The sequence below is a fragment of the Orcinus orca genome, chromosome 13, assembly GCF_937001465.1.
Source record: "Orcinus orca chromosome 13, mOrcOrc1.1, whole genome shotgun sequence".
Taxonomy (NCBI): domain Eukaryota; kingdom Metazoa; phylum Chordata; class Mammalia; order Artiodactyla; family Delphinidae; genus Orcinus; species Orcinus orca.
The window spans coordinates 84,151,666-84,171,462 of record NC_064571.1 but is presented as its reverse complement, the minus strand read 5'-3'; the positions used below and the strand labels follow the sequence as shown (position 1 = coordinate 84,171,462).

Below are 19,797 nucleotides of genomic sequence, written 5' to 3'. Positions count from 1 at the left end.
TGAGCAAACAGGAGTAATGTTGAAACAGGAGGGAGAAAAGAAAGGAGGGCAGACGGGCCTGAGTCTGGAAGGCCTGGATCCAGGTGTCCCGCTAAGGCTCGACAGCCTGGCTGTGTTAATTAACGCCTTTGCCCTTTGGCTCACGGCATTTCAAGTTAGATTCTATCATTCACAACCCAAGGAGTCACTATCCCAGTTGTACATAAAGAAACGCATCTCCAAAATCACATTCATACACAAAAAACTAAGGAAACCAAAGTTATTTTTCAAATTAACTCAAGGAATGGGTCTCTCTCCAAGAAGCTGTTCAAATGAAAGCATTTATTTTTATAAACATTTTCTCCAGCCAGTATGTCTCTAATTACACTTAAGAAACAGAATAATAAAAAAAAATCTGTATTTCATCTTGTGCCAAGTTAAAAGAATATCCAGTAGCTTCCACTTCTTGTTTTAGACTGTTATCACCATTACTTTATATTCTCTTGGTATAAAAATATATTTTAAAAAATCCCAAACTAACACATAAACAAGCAACACAGCTACCAGCATAGCCTCATAAACATAAACACGACCGACGCTCCCAAGTCGGGCAAGACAGGAATGGCATCTCGGGGTGGCTGATTCACGGATGGTGGCAGGCAGTGCAAGAAAGTTTCTGGAAGACCGTCAGTCCTGGTTTTCAGCACAAGAGAACCTCTCACGTCACGGTGCACGTTTCACAATATTCAAAAACAACCACCTCGTTTACTTGATTAAAACCGGGGAAAGGGACAATGTTCTCGGGGAGCCCTGGGGGCACCGCATGGCCAGCGGGTGCAGCCCCGCAGTCTGACCAGAGGCCTGGGACCGGCTGCCAGATGTCGACGCCTGCAGACGCAGCGAGGGTTTCCGCGGGGCTCCGGGAGCGTGCGTCCCCGGCGCAGACAACACCCTCTAACGATGGTCAAGTAGGGGAGGCAAGGTCCTCCCAACCACACGTGGGGTCGGTTCCAGACTCAGTGGAACGGCCGTCCTCTCCGGGGCCTGGACTTCAGGTGGCCGGCTGAACGGCGGAGGGTCTTCCTCTCTTGTCGGTGCAGTTTCGCAGCCTCCTGCTGCTTCTTCTGCTGTTCCGACTAAAAGAGAAGATTAAATGAGGAGAGAGAAAGAGAAAGGGAAGGCCAACACCATTTTTTTGTGACCATCAGAACGCCAACAGCACAACCACCAATCACTGCCCTGCTCCGGCAGGGACAGCAGGACGAGGGCCAACCTTTACGGTCACTGTGAAACCTGAAATCCTAACCCCCTGGGTAAGAGAACGGCCTTGACACACGGGTCTAAACCATACAGTCTGAGGCTGGCTTTCCAACTCCCCACACAACACGGCCCCTCCCAGGAGAGCCCATTTTAAGAGGACGCTATTGCTTTCAAGATGTCCACGACTTCTCATGTAGAACTGTCTTTCGTTTACAAGCCAGAGACACTCATTAGTTTACTCAGACTGTCTTAAAGACACAAAAGTACTTCTGTGTCCTGAAAGCGTATAATAACCCACGCATGATTAAGCGTTCAGTCTCCAGAGCTGGTTCCAAAGAGTTTTTGGCTATTTCCAGAAAGTCAAACTCCCCTTGAAAGGCAGAGATCTACCATTAAATGCTGATAAAGGCTCGGCAGACACATCAGTCACAAGTTCATGGCTGGAACAGGTGCGTGGGTTCTAGGCGGGCTGCTTGAAAGGAACCGTTCTCAACACTCAGGCGAGAGCCAGACCTCCTCCAAACAGTTTCACTACGTTTAGCAGAAATTCTTAAAAGAGAGGAGTTTCAACGCAGAATCCGCAATGAAGGTAAGAGCTATAGAGTTTTAAAAACATTTTTGGTGGTTTGGATAATACAAACTCCTAACCATGAAGCTCAAAAAAAAAAAATCTTAGCCGGTGGAACTGACAGAAGGTAACTGTGAAAGCAGTGGCAGGGACAAATTTTTAAAGGTTGAAAAGCACTGCCTTATAGACACCTACGTACGCAGCCTGCCTGCCTGTGACCTATATTTTCCATGCACCTGAAAATACTATTTGTATTTTAGTCTTGAAGAGAAAGTCCCTGTGTTCACTTCCAGCTGGTATCATTCAATACTTTAAAGAGTTGGAAGGTGAGGGAATCGTGAGAAAGGAAAGCAATTTATAAGACCAAAAAGAGATGAATCGCCCCTATTCTAGGAGACTCTTAGAGATTCCGAATAATTATTTAACTTCTTTTTCTGACTATTACCATTTTTGCAAAGGCTTTTCACAATAAAGCCTGCCCTGTGTACTCCTCCCCTTAGCTCTACCTTGGCCCCGTCCCAGGCCGGGGTGCTGTCCACACCCCACGGGCCCCTCACTGCAGGGGAGGAGCCTGCAGCCACAGGACTTTTTAAAAATAAACACAGTATGTAGTCTTCTGCTAACTAGAGCTTCTCAATAACTTTCCACGGCTCTTAGGATTGAGGTTAAAATTGAACATGACCTACTCACCAGGCCCCACAGGACAACTCTACACGTCTTTCTAGTTACACCCAAAGCCACAGTTCCCCTCCCCAAGATGGCTGTTTCGCACGCATAGGCGCCTTCAGATCCCCGAGCGCGCCTGGAACCCTGCCTGCCCCACCCAGGCTCTGACTTGACTCTAAGATCCAGCCTGTCCCTCACTCATCCGCCCCGCACTCCATGGTCCAGGCCAGGCCCGACACTCACAGCCCCGGGCCTCCCTGGGAGCACGTCCCACATTACAGTGATGTGACTGTATGTGTACCCCCCTCTATAGCCTGAGGACGCGGTGGCAAAGACCAAATCTGCCTTGTTCTGTGCATCCCCAGAATATGGCACAGAGCAGGTATTTGATACACATTTGTTAACGGAAAAGTCAGAAACCCCGAGGGAAACTGCATACTCCCTAGCAGACCAAATAACGGTGTCATCAAGACCCCTGTGAATCAGTGAATTTGGTTTTGCATGTTAAAAAGTATCCCTGGGGCTTCCCTGATGGCACAGTGGTTAAGAATCCACCTGACAGTGCAGGGGACACAGGTTCGAGCCCTGGTCCAGGAAGATCCCACGTGCCGCGGAGCAACTAAGCCCGTGCGCCACGACTACTGAGCCTGAGCTCTAGAGCCCGCGAGTCACAACTAGTGAGCCTGCGTGCCGCAACTACTGAAGCTCGTGCACCTAGAGCCCGGCTCCGCACAACAAGAGAAGCCACCGCGATGAGAAGCCCGCACACTGCAACAAAGAGTAGCCCCCGCTCGCTGCAACTAGAGAAAGCCCGCGCGCAGCAACAAAGACCCAACGCAGCCAAAAATAAATAAATAAATAAATTTATTTATTTTTTAAAAAAAGTATCCCTAAAAAAAGTGCTTCTTGTCCAAATAACTTTGGGAAAATAAAATAAAGATGAACAAGGTGTTCTGGGTGGGGCTTCTAAGTCAGGTGCTGTTATGCGTCTCTAATACAGACATCAGTGGTAGACTTCCCTTATGTGTCCGGTGGCAAAGCCCCTTTCCATGAGGCCCTGCCCACTGGTTCCCACAAGGCAGGAGCCTACGCAGGAGCTCGTATGCAACAGCGATCGTCCTGCAGACAAACCCCTGTCCAGAAAAACCTCTCATCAGCCCCCTTCCGAAAAAAGGCTGTATTTGGAAGACGTCGCCACCACGTGACCCATTTGCTATGACCGAAGAGCCAACTAGCTCACTCCCCTCCTTGCTCCTGTCCCGACTCCCTCCCCTACAGCCACAGCAGCCCTGTCACAGAGGCAGGGGAGGATGAACACAAACCCACACCCTGGCACTAGCGGCGGCCCAGCGCCCCTGAGGGACTGAACTGCAGGGCGTCTGAAACAGGATCTGGGGCCTAGTCCCAGTTCTGCCACCTCACAATTTTAAGTAATATTAAAGCATAGGTTTTCTCCCTCAATTTGATTCACATATGAAACTACTGGGGAAACTCGAGATCTTACCTGACTGTATTGTACCCCTAGTATGAAACGATCTGTATAACAAATATACAAACAATTCCCTAAATATTCTTAAGTAAAACTAAGACTTAATAGTTAAACTTCTGTTAGCCAAGTGATAAAACAGGCACGAGCCAAACACCAACTGATGCATCCCCCGAACAGTTTCCAAGCCTCTGCTGGACCCAACCACGAGGCTGTGTTAAGTACTTTTTACTCAGTGTTGCTTTTGTTTTCAGGGGGAAAAACACCCAAGAAAATCAGAACCATATTATTTTCACTTTACCACGAATTACAACCTGATATTCAACTCAGTACCTTCCAATTAAGGGGAAAAAGTGGGAAAGGAGTGTGCATGCGTCCTCCTTGAAGCTCACTCCGTGCCACAGAGGGAGCGCAGGGCCAGGGCAGCCGCGAGCCTGAGGTCCTCCCACAGCTGCCGTGCGCCTGACGCCCCCTCGGCCTCTTGGACTTCAGGGGGAATCGGGAAATGTTTGACGGTACACAGAGAATTTCTAAGAAACTAGGTACAGGCACAGTTAGTTCATCTGAACACAGAGCCAGTTTTGGCTTATTTAAATGAGAAGTGTAAGAGTGCAAATTTGCTCTAAATGGAGGCAGATTTAACTGAAAAGCTTCTTACACTTATAATAAAGATGTTCTGAGGCGGGGTGGGAGGAGGGGGGACTTGGAGAAAGGTGGTCAAAAGATACAAACTTCCAGTTAGCTAACACTGCTGTATTATATTACATGAAAGCTGTTAAGACAGTAAATCCTAAGAGTTCTCACCACAAGGAAAAAACAACTTTTCTTCTTTTCTTTTGCTTTTTCTTTTTATTGTATCTAATACAATGGATAATGGATGGTAACTAAGAAAAAAAGTGTCCTTATCATTTGCCAAGCCTCCTGATGACACCAAGAGAACTGTCAAAGAATCAGAGATGAATGGGAGAGGATGTGAACAGACAGTTCTCCAAAGAAAATATACAAATGGCCAATAAGCCCATGAAAAGATGCTCTACCCTCATTAGTCACCAGGAAAATGTAAATCAAAACCATAATGAGATACCACTTCACACCCACTAGGATGGCAACGATAAAAAGGACGAACAATAACAAGTGTTGGCAAGGAAGGGGATGAAGTGGAACCGTCATACACTGCGGGTGGGAGTGCAGAATGGTGCCGCCGCTTTGGGAAACAGTCTAGCCGTTCCTCAAAAGGTTAAACAGTTATCATAAGGCTCAGCAGCTCCATTCCTAGGTATATACCCAGGAGCAATAAAAACAAGAGTCCATGCAGAAACACAGGCCTGAATTTTCACGACAGCATTGTTCATAATAACAACAACAAAAAACCCAACCCAAATGTCCATCAACAGATTAAAGGGTAAGCAAAATGTGGTATATCCACACAATGAAATACCAGTCATGAAAAGGAATAAAGTTCTTACGCGTGCTACAACATGGAGTAATCTTTAAAACATGCTAAGGCGAAAGAAGCTTGTCGCAAAGGAAAACATGTTGTATGATTCTATTTACACACAGTGTCTGGGACAGGCAAACCCCTAGGCAGGGGAGATGTGAGTACGGGGTGATTGCACAAGGGGTTTCCTTCTGGGGCGATGAGGACGTTCCAGATTTAGACAGTGGTAATGCACACCCAGCTTGGTGATACACTAAAACCTCTGAACTGTACGTACACTTTAAAAGGATGAATTTTATGATATGTGGATTAGAACTCAATTTTAAAAAAGAATCAGAGGCGGAGTCTTTGTCACTCTTTCCCTCTTGGAGACAATGTATATTAAGGAAGATTGACTAAATGAGAAAAAAAAATTGACAAATAAAACCATGTAGCAAAAATAGAAATGAAGTTTTCCCTCTCCTGAGAACAAAGAAAAATAAAGGGAACAGTGAACAGGCTAGAGAAGAAACATAACCTGGCCTGAAAGAGTTAATCAATCCTAGTTTTATTTTAACTGTTACTAATCTGTAGTGTCTGTAGTTAGATCTGTCCTTCACAAAGCTAACCTGTCACCCCTAATCCTGTGTAATTTACATTCTACACCTGGTATTTGCTCCCCCTGTAATCTCTTGTAGCAAATCACCCCTTGTAGCCGTTTGCACTTCAGAAAGGAGGTCACAGACCGATAACCCAGAGACTAACAGACCCAATCACCGGGCTGCTGGACCCAATTACCTGGTTGCCTGACTCCAGTGGGGACTGTCTTGAAATAATGCAAGAAGAAGAAGAATGTAAGACCTTCACCATTTTGACCCTTATCACTCACTTCGGACTGCGAACTCCCCTATAAGAATCCCTGTACCTCCCCGGGCAGCGGGGGCACAGTTCTTGAGGCGCTGGCCTATTGTGTCTTCCCTTTGCCTGGCAAAGAAAATAAAAAGCCTCTTCACTTCTTAGCTTCCAAATCTCTGTATTTGTGTTCGGCATCGGTGCACAGGGAGCCAAGACTTGGCAAGAGCGTCACCCATGAGTTCCCAGCAAATATTTAAAGCAGCTTATTCCTCCTTCAATCGGTGCCAGGCATCACCAAAGCCGGCTGAAGAAATGACTGTTATAAGTCAGTTTAGAATAACCTACTACGACAGAAACTACCTACCCTGGACAAGCTGATCTTACTGCCATGAACACATCAGAACTCACCAGTTCTTGATCTCCTTTCAGTCCATGTGAGCCTGAACTATTCCATTATACCACAGGAGGCCACGACTTGTGCTTCAGAAGGCCCTATTCAGGTGGTCCAGCCACCCAGAAACCACACGGCAGCTCCTCACCAACAGTACCAAGCCTGGGGTCACTGAGGCCCTGTCTCCCTCAGGACACCAGAAACACGCCAGCTCTGCCGAGGCCAAGCCGTGTGCTTGCGGCCCAGGACGCGTCCTGGCTGCAGGAAAGATGCCTGAAGAGAGCACAGCTCCTCAACAGGGGAGAAGCCTGGGAAGGCAGCTCTGAGGTCACACACACAACACTACTGGAGGCCTGTTTTGCTTCTGTAAATTAAAAAAGAACATTAAAAAGCAACTTACCTTCTTTAATGTAAATGTCAACTGTTTGCTGCCAACCGTGGTGTCCGATACACTCAATGTCCCATTTTTCGCTTCGAGTTTCAACCGGTCTTCAAGGGTTTTACTGCAGGAAATTTAAGAGAATGACATATTAATTAGCATTTTGTTTTGATTTACCATTTGAAACAAGTTTTAATTAGAATTGATCACACGAAGAATGATCTTTCACAAATTTAGTAAAGACAGAAAATGGCGTTCGTTTAATACAATCAATGGAGAGAATCGTCATTATTCAGACTCAGCAGATCCCTAGTAGAAACAATGGCTGCCCCAAACACCCACTAATTTAGTATTTTAAGTGGGGGTTCCACATATTTCAATGGTTGCTACTTATCTTACTAAATCACATTTCTGAAGCCAAAAGGCAAAGGAGCAATATTTCTGAAGCCTGTAATTTACCGTAATAGTCAGCGGCACTTACGCTGCTACAGCATTTTATATGTAATCCACGCATGAGTTAGGTATGTGAGCATCTCGGCAACTCATTCACCTTCTACAAAGGCCTCAACACAAAGGCAGCTCTCCAGGTCGAGCCACAGAGAAGTGCTATGAGAATTCTGATTTGTCCTTCACTCGGTCTTAGCTCATGGACCACACTCACCACCCTCCGTATGACCAACTTGAAACGTGAATACTCGTCTGATTACACAGAGAGAACAAGAGCAGTTACACTGAGGGTAAATTCTATCTGATCCAGCCCTACTCACTGCTACTTCTCCAGGTGTTTTCCTTTCAATTTCTTACCTGAATTACCCTTTCTGACACAATTTGCCCAAATTTCATTCATTTTATTTCTTGATCATGTTTCTAAGGTCTCCTTTTATAATCTTTGTCACTGTTATGGTTTGCTGTGCCCGGCAACTGACTGCCAGCTACAACAATCAAGACGTTAAATTTGAATTTTGTACCAGTTATACAACACTTCATTGAATGTTCTTATAATAATGGATTATTATAAAATCAGATCATTGTTAAGCTGGTTTAGAGCAAAAAAAACAGAATTAACCCTAAAGATAGACATTTTGAGTAAGTTTTAAAGTTAGCTCTAGCCCTTCTAGAAAAGGCTAAAAGCAATACCCTCATATCCCTGGGATGAAACTAGGAGGGGAGAAGAGAGGGAACAAAAAACAAGAATATGGTTTTCTCTTCTATTCGGTTCCTTCCTCAAAAAAAAGTAAATATACTTCCCTTTCCAATCCTCCTTGCACCAACTTAAAACTGTGCACCCTTTTTAAAAGTTAATATGAAAAAACTTGGTTGAATTTAAAAGGGGGTGTGTGCACTGTGTGAAAGGGTCTTCTTTTTCCTGAAATATGATCTTCGTAACTAATTACTGAGTAGAACACAGCTCCTAAATGATCCATTAGACAAAATGATGTTCCTTTGAAATTCTGAAGCCAATGTTTGATGTTTACACCTTTGAAAGCCCTACCTCTAGTTTATGACTACTAGTTAGTACTAAACATACCTTCTTTACATGATTTGAGACGTAAACGTGGTTAGCATAAAAGTGGCACTGTTTTCTAAGCAATAATGTTATTAAGAAGCACTTTTAAAGTACTTTTCATCTTCAAGGTTCTTAACAGACTAATTCTTTCAACATCCCTGAGACAGAAGCGTTTATCCTCTATAGATGGCACAAAGGGAGGCACGATGTTCTCTGACTTGCCCCAGGCCACAGAAGGATTCAAGCCTAAAACCAGGACTCCACCTGAAGAATTCCTGGTTTCCAGGCGTGTGTCAGACCATGCCTGATTTATAAAGGTTTGCTCAGGAAATGTGTCCACTAAGTATTCTAAATGACAAGCTTCCACATGACAAACTGAATGAGAAATTAAGGTTTGGTTTCGCCTTTTTTTCACTTGAGCAGAACTCAAGGGTGACGTGTAAACTGACTCCGGCGCACCTGTGACTCACGTCAGCTCTGCAAATTCCTCCAACCCTTCATTGCACTTTTGTTCTTTCCTTTCAGAGCTACAAGTGCTGAGATTTTAAAGGTAACAGGAATTCTGAGTAAGTATGGAGCCACTGAGACAAGGTGGTACACAGAGAACACTAATTTGGGAAGAAAAAGACTTTTCAAGTAAACTGTGGGAAATGACTCCTCTTTTCAGGGTGACCTATTTCCTGCAGGTAGGGCAGAGAAGCTCTGGTCTCCTCTCCGTGTACCTGGCCGGGCACCTGCAGGAACTTGTTCTGCCTCGGCTGCTTGGAGAGCCCTGAGCTTCAGGAGGAGCCGTGGCACAGGATCAGACGCGGGGGCCGAGGGCAGAGGCTCCTGCAGTAAAGCAGGCCCCGCTTCCCTCCCTTTAAAGGCGGCGTGTGGAAAGCGGCTGTGAACCACCAGTCCCGAAGCCTGAATTCCCGAAGTGTGAATTCGCTCAGAGGGGATTGAAGACGCAGTCAGGCCCCTGAAAACTGTCTACTGTAACCTTAGAGGAAAAGGCAGAACCCCCGCACCCCCGCCCGTCCTGCTCCCGTTCGCCCAGCGCTGGCCGGCCCTCCGTCCTGCTCCTCCTCCTGTCTAGGCTTCGGGTCGCGGGCCTCTGGCTGCTTTGTAACTGACGGTGAAGTTAAGAGGTTTAGGGAGAAGGTACCCCCCTGCCGGTCACAAGACGATCAAAACTCCCCCACATCTGCGGGGACTGCTGAGAAGACAGACATGGGCTGCAGAAGGTGGAAAGTGACAGGAATGACTCAGTATGGGATGGAGAGGGTATGGGGGGAAGAACCTACACGATCAGTGCGGCTGCATTAAAAGCATGAAGAAAAACGGGCATACACTACAAGGGGAAAAAAATCAAATTAGATATTTATTAGATGCTCCAAGACAGCTGAATGATTTACTTCTTTGAAGCTTTAAAACACACACACACTAGTATCTATTTCCTTAATTAAAACTAATTAAAAATAATGCTCCTTCACAGCGTTTTTAAATCACTCTGTGAGGAAAGGGAGGTAGGGGATTGGAAGACATACCTAAAGGCACCTGCTTTAGTACAGTGTTGAGAAGAGCGAAATGAGCTTAACAGAAAGGAATCACCCCACACCGTCTACATCAAAGGGAGTAAGAAGAGAATGGAGAAACAGAAGTACTTAAAATTTAAGTACTTCGTTTTAAATATATAACTTTGACAAATATTTACATACACTGTCAAGGTTACTAGAAACTATTTCAGTGCTTTCAGTTTGCACTCGTGGCTTCAAAGCCTCTATCTCAGCAGATACAAGTTCAAGCAACCACGAGATCGGTTATCTCAATGTGCAGCTCAGTTAAAATTTTAGAAGATCCCTGATATCCACTGTTGTTGCAAGTGTGGGGAAACAGGCACCCTGGCAAGAGGGCAAAGGGCCCAAAGCCCTTCTGGAGGCCGATCTGGCCAAATTGATCACACACCTCTTTCGGTCCAGCAAATTCCATCACTAGGTAAGGCAGTCTAAAGAAATTCTTGCGCATGTGTATACATTTATAACTGTGAGAAAGGAAGAGAAAAACAAGAAACAATCTAAACATCGAAAATTAGATAGCATGGCCCATCCATCTTATGAAGTTTTTTTTTTTGGCGGTATGCGGGCCTCTCACTGTTGTGGCCTCTCCCGTTGCGGAGCACAGGCTCTGGACGCGCAGGCTCAGCGGCCACGGCTCACGGGCCTAGCCGCTCCGCGGCATGTGGGATCTTCCTGGACCGGGGCACGAACCCGTGTCCCCTGCATCAGCAGGCGGACTCCCAACCACTGTGCCACCAGGGAAGCCCTTCATGAAATATTTATGCAGCCATAAGGCAGACCTCCATGTATTTACCAGGAAAAAATTTCAAAACTTATTGTTCAGTGAAAAGAGCACATGAAACAGCAACAAGGTTAGTGCAGTCCTTTCATGTCAAAGGCAGAAAAGCTAGAACTGTACACGTGAGTGTGTGCATATACAGGAGTGACTGAAACCTAAGAAGGCGCCCGGAGCAGGACCTCAGGAAGGGAGTGTGGGTAAGAAGAGACTTTCACCTTCCATCCTGTGTTCCTAAGTATTACAATGATAATATGCTCGTGTATTACTGGAGCACATATTACTGGAGTAATAAAAGATTCTCTTTTTTTTAAAGTGAAAGTTTGGAATTAAACTGCTTTCAAAATTAGATTTTAAAAATGTTTATATTAAAAACGAGACTGCGTTCTTTTAGTTCTTATCCACAGTCAGTGAAGAAAATTAGCTGAAGAGTAAAAACTGGCCATAGTTATTTAAAGTGGATAAGTTTGCAGACATGATAAGCAGCTCACCAAGAGCTACTAAAGTAGCTGGTGAAGAAGATGAGGTCGTCAAAGGCAAACAATGTCTTAAAAATCTTTGAATTTCCAGGACCTACCAGAGGGTAGGTGCTTCAAAGAATGCTTTCATGAATTGGGCTGAAAGGGCCACCTAGCATGTAGTACTTATTACCCAAGAAGAGGAGCCACCCTCAACTACTGAAATTTAGAAAGTTATCCCAAGGACTCTTTCTCTGGGGTTTACCAACAGACACCTCCAGTATTTACATCACGCGCTGCAGACCGAGGCTGCCCCAGGTAACTGAAGAGGCTGATGTGCCCACATTCCTGATGGCGGCCAGCTGGCGTGAACTCCCAATCTTTCTACCTAGAAACGCAATCATCTCCACCCATCCTGACTTCTCTCCCTTGTCTCTGAAGATGTACTGGTGCTCCTGGCCCCATGCACTCCAGACTGCTCACCTAATTAGCTCTGCCAATTCAGTCCAGTCGCTCACTTCTTCACTCTCCCCCTCCTCTCTGCGTCCTGATCAGTCACATCTCTCAAGCCTAGAAACCCTTTCCTATCAAGTTACTGGCTCTGAATACCTTCCTTTCACTGCCAATGTCTTGAGAGAACCATCTATGCTAATTGTTCACAGTATTCTTTTATCTCCCATTCATTCATCAATCCTGAGAAATTCATCGCAATAAGACACTCTTCCTACGGCCTTTTTCCAATCTCCATTCCGGGGCCTCCCGTGCTCCGCCTGACATTCGAGCCACGCCCCTCTCGGTGAAAGTCTCTCCATGTTTGGCTCTTTCGTTTTCCTCCCGCCTCTTGGGCAGCTCCTTAGTAATGTTTACTGCCCACATTCTCCTTTACCAGCCCTCGAAATCAGAATTCTCAGCCCCAGCCTAGCGATATATTCCCAACACCGCTAAAATCACATGTGTTACTTTGCATGCACTTGTATGCTGTCAGAGAGGTGTATGGTTTTCATCATAGACACAAGAAAAATACTTGTTCCCAAGGGCTCCACTCTTAGCCCTCATCTCCCTCTACATAATGGTGGGAAGTCTTTTTTATGCCACAGTTTCAGTCCCACAATGAAGCTGGTATCTCTTAAACCAATGTCTCTGGCCCACCTCCTACATTTCCATTTGTCAGCTGGACATTACCAAGAAGACATTTGGGTCTTGCAGACTTAATGTGCTGAACACCCGGCTCAATACTTTAGCCTTAAATTTGTTTTTTCATTCTGTATCCCTTATCTCGGTGGCAACATTGCTAGACATTTCAACGTCACCCCTGACTCTTGTGACATTAAATTAGTGACCAAACAGTGCTGTAGTGTGTGTGTCTTATTCTTAGACGTACTTATGAATACTCAGGCTCCTCTCCACCCCACACTTCAGGCTTTCGTCACTTCCCACCAGGACTGCTGTGCAGTGTGTGAGCTGACCTCACAGGCCCAGTCTCTCCCTGCATTCTCTCTAAAACTGCGGTATTTCATAACAGTCTCTGGGAAATAGGGACTTTTTCGCTTATGTTTTTATTTTCTACAACAAACATGTACTGCTTTTACTGTGTAAGTATTTCCATCGTTGGGAGGAGGGGCTGAGCAGATCTGATCACGTTCATCTTAGCCCAAACCCTTCCCTGGCCCGCCAGGACCTGGGTCGGGGCCTAACACGCCTCTCCGGCTCATCAGCTGTGCCCCTGCCACTCACTCTGCGCTCTCGCTGCACAACGAGAGCGCTTCCCTCACTTCCACACAGCAGTCCTCCCTCCACGCCGCTCCCTCAGCCTAGAATGCCAGCTTTCCCACCCTGCTTTCCGTGCTCATCTTTTTCTTTCAAGAGACCAGTTTTAATAGGACCTCTAATAAAGATGCCCTCAAATCTCTAAAAACTGACCCTCTTTCTTCCTTGTACACGTTCCCCAGGCCTCTGAACAGCTCACAGTGTCAGCGAGAATGGGAATGCAACGGGCATGTGAGCTGTGCTTTTCCTTTCCATCCCCCGGGCCTAGAATAGCACTTTGCTCACATGAGGCACCCGATGAATGACTGACTGATGAATGGGTGGGTGGGGAGGCTGCCAGGTGGATGAGCAGACACACAAACAAAGCGCAGCATACTGGAAGGCATATGAAAAGGTGCTGACAGACATGTGCATTTACCTAAAGCCTTGTTACTACGTCAAGCAAAGGACTCACTCAAGCACCCGGTCAGGATTCACTCTTCACTTTTCCCTTTATAGAAATGGTTTTACGGTTGGGCAAGTCCAAGTGAACTTTTAAACATAATACACTTGCTTCTGATGTTGTGTTTTGTTGGTCGCCTTGTGGTAACTCACAGAATAAACATAAGGAATCACTATAGCTGTCTGAAGGATAAATGGTTCAATGCTTCATTAAATAACATTAAAATATTACAAGTTCAGAATTTGCCAGAATAATCCGGTCAAGACCAGAGTTCAGTAAGCAGTATGTGCCAAAACGCCAGCCAACTGCAGGCTGTTCACACCAAAGGGTCATTACTTTAAGCAACTTGATTTGGCTTTTAAGCTTGTGTAAGTATCATCACTCATACAGCTCCTCTTCTCAAAAAAACTGTTTAACTTATTGACGTTTAACTTAGTAAGAACGTTTAACTGCAGTGCATTAACTTAGCTATTATTTATCATTAAATACTAAATTTTCATCCCTTTTGTTTTTTACATTAATATCCTACTACAACCCACAGGCAAAGCAAGAATGTCAGTGAGTTTAGTCATGACTCCCACCCCCAAATTGTGGCTTCCTGTTACCATGGTTACCCTGAAAACAACTGCTCCCAGATTTTCCTGGGTTTCAGGTAAATGAGTTCTTTTTCAGCAGATCTTGAAAGGGTAACTTCCAGAGTTGCCTGACATGTAGGCAAGGCATAGAAGATTCACACTCTCACAAGGATTTATCAAGTGCCTACTCGGGTCTAGGTACTGATCCAGGAGCTAGGGGTAAATAATGCAAGACAAAAACAGCAGATAATCTAAAAAGAAATTCACTCCACGGAATCAGAATGCTGAAAACAAGCAGTCTTCCCTCTGCTTCTGAGTAGGACTCCAGATAAAAATCTAAGAATGACAGCTGCATAAAAAGCGAGGTGCACATACTGCTGACGGAAGGTAAAATGAAGAAGCCTCTTTGGAAAACAGTGCGGCAGTTTCTCAGAAGGTTAGACACAACGATACCATGGGACCAACAATCCCACTCCTAGGTACGCAGCCGGGAGAAATGAAAACATATGTCCACGCAAACACATACACATATGTTCATAGTACCATTATCTGTGATAGGCAAAAACTGGAAACAACATAAATATCCTTCAACTGATAAATGGATAAATAAAATGTGGTATATCCATATCCTGGAATATTATTTGGCAATAAAAACTAATGAAGTACTGACACATACTACAATGCGGATGAACATGTAAAACATGCCAAGTAAAAGCCGTTGGACAAAACACCACATACTATATGATTCCATTTGTATGAAATGTCAGGGACTTCCCTGGTGGTCCAGTGGTTAAGAATCTGCCTTCCAACGCAGGGGACGTGGGTTCGATCCCCCGTCGGGGAACTAAGATCCCACATGCCACGGGGCAACTAAGCCTGTGCACCACAACTACTGAGCCCCCATGCTCTGGAGCCCATGCACCTCGACTGGAGAGAAGCCCGCGTGCCCCAACTAAGACCAGACGCAGCCAAATAATAAATAAACAAACATTAAGGGAAAAAAGAAATGTCAGAATAGGCAAATCTACAGAGGTAGAGAATAGATTAGTGGATGCCCGGGGATGGGATGGGGTAAATGGGGGTGAATACCAACGGGGTAAGGAATTTTGTTTGGGGGCAATGAAAATGTTTTAAAACTGACTGCGGTGGTGGTTGCAGAACCCTGTGAATAGGCTAAAAACCAACGACTTACACACTTTAAGTACGTGACCTGTATGTTATACAACCTACATTTCAAGAAAGTTGTTATGAAAAAAAAAAGTGAGGTTGGTAGGTAAAGAAAATTTCTTCAAAAGATAGTAAGCCTATTACTAGATTCTTTGTCTACCAACGTCTCTTTTGTTAGTCAGAACCAGAATTTCTAGGTGCTCCTGGATCTAAGTTGAAGGGTTTGCTCATCATTTGGTTTCCCAGATATGTGCGAGAAACTGCTGAAATAAAGACGAACAGGCACATCTCCATTCCAGAAACAAGTCAGCCTGTCTGTCAATATCTTCCCCACCTTTTCCCCCTCCTTCCGTCTGAAAAACCACATTTTTCAAAACGGGAAGTTGGGGGCTAGAGAAGTACAGGGTGTAGCGCTGGTACCGCCCCTGACCTAATGCCTCACCTGTCTCGCTCGGGCCCTGCTCCTCCCCCGCTTTCCTTGGCTCCCCAGGCCTTTAGGCTCTTCTTACAAGGTCATCTACTCTGATGGGCTATCGATCCAAGTCCTGTATATCAATACTCAGCCTAGAAATTCTCAAAGCAGAGACTTGGGTGACTTAGAGCTCATACACGTTTTGGGCTTACATACCCAGCTAGTTCCTTACTTAGACACTTGAAAACTGAAACTGTTTAAATAATACCATTTCTTTTAAGGTTGATTTTTTTATTGTGGTAAAATATATATAACATAAAAATCACCATGTTAACCATTTTTCAGTGAACAGTTCAGTGGATATTCACACTATTGTGCAACCATTACCACTGTCCATTTCTAGAACTTTCTTATCATTCTAAATTGAAACTCTGTATCTCATTAAGCAATGTCTCCCCACCCCTCAACCGCTGGCAACCACCATTCTACTTTCTGTCTCTATGTATTCGACTATCCTAGAACACCACTCTTTCTGATCTCTCAGTTTTCCTACAAAAGGCTTAAAATTCCTGGCAAATTTTCCAAGTGACCTTTTTAATAATCAGGTAAACTACGATGAGGGTAAACATAACTGAAATTCTAACTTTTAAAAGTAACTTTCTGTTAAAGAAGTTGTTACCTCTTAATTACCACCGTAATTTAAGAGTGTGGCTTCTGCAGTATGAAAGTGCTCCGACGTATATATTTACCAATACTCATGGGGCCACACCCTGCACCTTATTGTATGTAAACTATGCCTCAAAAAATTGTTAAAAATAGTCACAGTAAAGACCAGTGTATTTCCCCTCAGGCCTTGTGGTGCTTCGCTCACATTAACTCCAAAGATCCAAACGCCACCTTTAGGGCAAGGAGAAAAGCAAGGCTGGGACAACTCGATGAACCTTCACTGAAGGCTGTTCTACTCACTTCATCAGCTTCTGCTTTGTGGCAGAATCTCTGAAGCTTCTGAATTCTTCGCCTGCTTTGATCTCATAAAACTGGGGCTTGAGGACTGTCTGCCGGTCCTCCCTGAGCCGTTCCTGCCGCTTCACTTTTTCCTCCTGTTGGAGAAGTCGGCGCTGTTTCCTGACCTCTGCAACCCAGTCTTTGTCATCATCCGAACTCTCAGAACTTTCTGCATCACTTGGTTTTCCTTCCGGTTCTTCCTCCTCTTCCTGAAAATAAAAATAGTAAGAAGCAGCTCCTCTCCCCCAACCCAAAACACTGACCCACTATTTTCTTTTAAATAGCATTAGCCCATCAGAGTACGTGACCTTGCATGCATCGGAAAAAACATCTTTAATTAAATAAGATATATTCCTAAGCTGAAGGTCAAACAAATTACAGCTCAAGTTTGTTCAAAGACTCTTTCAACCTACACAGAAAACTTTATTTTAAACAAACAGGAGCAAATTCTAAATGATAAAGAGTACGTTACTTTTTCATGAAGTTCCTGTTGCTCTAAGAGTCTTAGTTTCTTCTTCCTTTTTTCACTAATTTTGGAAACAAGTGGATTCAAAAGCCTAAATTCTTCACTCTCTTCGTCTACTTGGAAGTCAGGGTTCTCAAACATAACTTTAAATCGATCATCGGTGAGAATATTAGGAAGGCTCTGTAAGAAAAAGAATGTCAAAATTTAAAGTTAATACTGGAATAAAATCTGACCAGAAAGATGGCTTAAACACATTTTACTCAATAATAAATTAATAAGCTACATAAAGCACAACTTATTAAATTATGAAATTGTTAAAAGAATCAGTTTCCAGAACTTTCTAACTGCTTATCTCTTACCCACAATCAAATTCGATTCACCCATTTCACAGAAAATATGTATTAGTTGGCCGATGCACACAGTGAGCTGAGACTGAGCCTTCTGGCCTAACTTTATGCTTAACACGTTAGAAAGAATTTCCTTCAATTAACATTTTTTGATGCAAAAACATTTTTCAAGAAAATACATGTTTTTGAAACATGGCTTTTTAAGCATAGCTACTATACTGAATGAAAATTAGTGAGACTTTCAACTTCATATTCTAAAACTGGTAGAGGAAGTTGCGTCAATCATAAGTCCAGAATGAACAAGGTGGGGAGCTGGTGGTGTAAGTTTACTGACTCTGAGTTACTCGGAAACCTGAGGGATATTTCCTTCCCTCATAGGACAGCCTCATCGATCTTTTTCTCCTAGGCCATTTAATTGTTCTCAAAGGATATAATGTGAGACTACGATTTTGACATAATAAAACTTTACTATTGAGACCCATTCGGGATAGCTCAGGACTTGACACTGTATTCCCTTTTATTTATACCACTCTGAACAGAAACATTTTCTAGAATGTACTGTAAATTTATCTGTTCACTTGAACAGATGATAATCTTATACACTCAGGGCTCTCCTATTGTTCCTTATCTGCACTAGGCTTGGAAACAAGATAAATTAACCTGCTTAACATGGTTTGTAAAGTAAACAGCCTGAGCACAGGCTGGAAAAAATGAACCTGTTTGTGGTAAACTATGGCTCTACTTAACAGACTTTATTTTACTGGCTGCTTCTCCACTATTGGGAGTAAATAAGGCTGTAAGTAGTTGAGCTCAGAATGTTGTATAACTGAGCTACACAAAAAATCGGTAAACCACGAGACATTAAGGAACTTGGGCTGTTTATTACCTGTATGTACCTAAAACCTGACAAACCCTTACTAAAATTCTATGATATACTGAATATATATTTGAGATATATCGAAGTCTTCCCTAAGTATCATTTCCAAGACAGATTTAGGTTCAAGGAAGAAACAAAGATAGGTAAGTTCTAGTTCCTGATCCCAAGGCATTCACAACCTCATGAGCAAAACACAAACCAACCTCTATGCTACAAGGCACCTTAGAAAGGATGCTAGGCAGAGTTGAAAGTGCTCTAGGAGCAGAGAGGTAAAAAGTAATTCCAATAAGGTACACCTCAGAAGGGTTCACAGGGGATATGCATCGGGGAGGAAGCTTAAAAGACGGGTAGTTTTCAACAGATAGAAATTTGGGAAGAACATTTCCAGACAACTGAGGAGTGGTGAACAGTCTGATAATGCAAGGATAATGGCAAAATTTGAAAAAGCAATTTTTGATCAGGCCAGATGGTAAAGGATTTTAAATACCGTGACATTATTCTGCAGGTAAGGGGAAACTATTAGGGAAGAAGAGGATAAGGAGGAAAGATACAGACAGAAAAGTGCGTCAAGAATCTCAGATGACAGGGCTTCCCTGGTGGCACAGTGGTTAAGAATCCGCCTGCCAATGCAGGGGACACGGGTTCGAGTCCTGGTCTGGGAAGGTCCCAAATGCCGCGGAGCAACTAAGCCCGTGCGCCACAACTACTGAGCCTGTGCTCTAGAGCCCACGAGCCACAACTACTGAGCCCACGCGCCACAACTACTGCAGCCCATGCACCTAGAGCCCGTGCTCCACAACAAGAGAAGCTACCGCAATGAGAAGCCCATGCACTGCAACAAAGAGTAGCCCATGCTCGCCGCAACTAGAGAAAGCCCGCACGCAGCAACGAAGACCAAATGCAGCCCAAAATAATAAATAAATTAATTAATTAAAAAAAAAAAGAATCTCAGATGACAAAAAGAAGTCTGCTTTGCGATTCCGCAGCGGCGTGCTACATGATGGGCTGTTGAGGGAGAAACCTGAGTCATGAGGAAGACGAAGAGGCCTCTTGAGGAAGCTGGGAAAAGAGACAGGGCCTGAATTAGGGCAACTGGAATCTAAGGGTGTTTTAGGAAAGGATGATAGTGAGATACACTTCTAAGTTCGAACTGATAGATACGGCTACAGATGAGATGGGAGGAGGAAGACTGAAAAAGAGGGGTAAAAATTTTTCTCAAGGGTCTAGCTTAAGTCACTAGAAAGCTGGTGATACAGGATCCATCAGGATCCATCACTGGAGATGATCAGAAAAAGAGGCATAGGGTGGAATAAAGGACAAGAAATTATGTACCAAGAAACCAAGACATCCCCCAGTAGCTAAATAGTAAGCACACCGTGGTACATTCAAGCAACTGAGTATTATTTAGCGCTAAAAAGAAGTAAGGTTTTCAGCCA

General features: G+C 44.2%; 1 protein-coding gene across 2 annotated transcripts in view; it reads right to left on the bottom strand.

The window, feature by feature from the left end:
- Positions 1-301: 301 nt before the first annotated feature.
- Positions 302-19,797, bottom strand: part of NOL10 (nucleolar protein 10) — an 87,551-nt gene continuing 68,055 nt past the window's right edge. For both annotated transcript variants that reach the window (XM_004274885.4, XM_033437442.2), the window contains 4 exons: positions 17,144-17,317; positions 16,633-16,880; positions 7,023-7,125; positions 302-1,115 (listed from right to left, as the gene is read on the bottom strand). In XM_004274885.4, the coding sequence (XP_004274933.1) occupies positions 996-1,115; positions 7,023-7,125; positions 16,633-16,880; positions 17,144-17,317 (645 nt within the window). In that variant the 3' untranslated portion in view covers positions 302-995. The remainder of the gene's footprint in view (positions 1,116-7,022; positions 7,126-16,632; positions 16,881-17,143; positions 17,318-19,797) is intronic.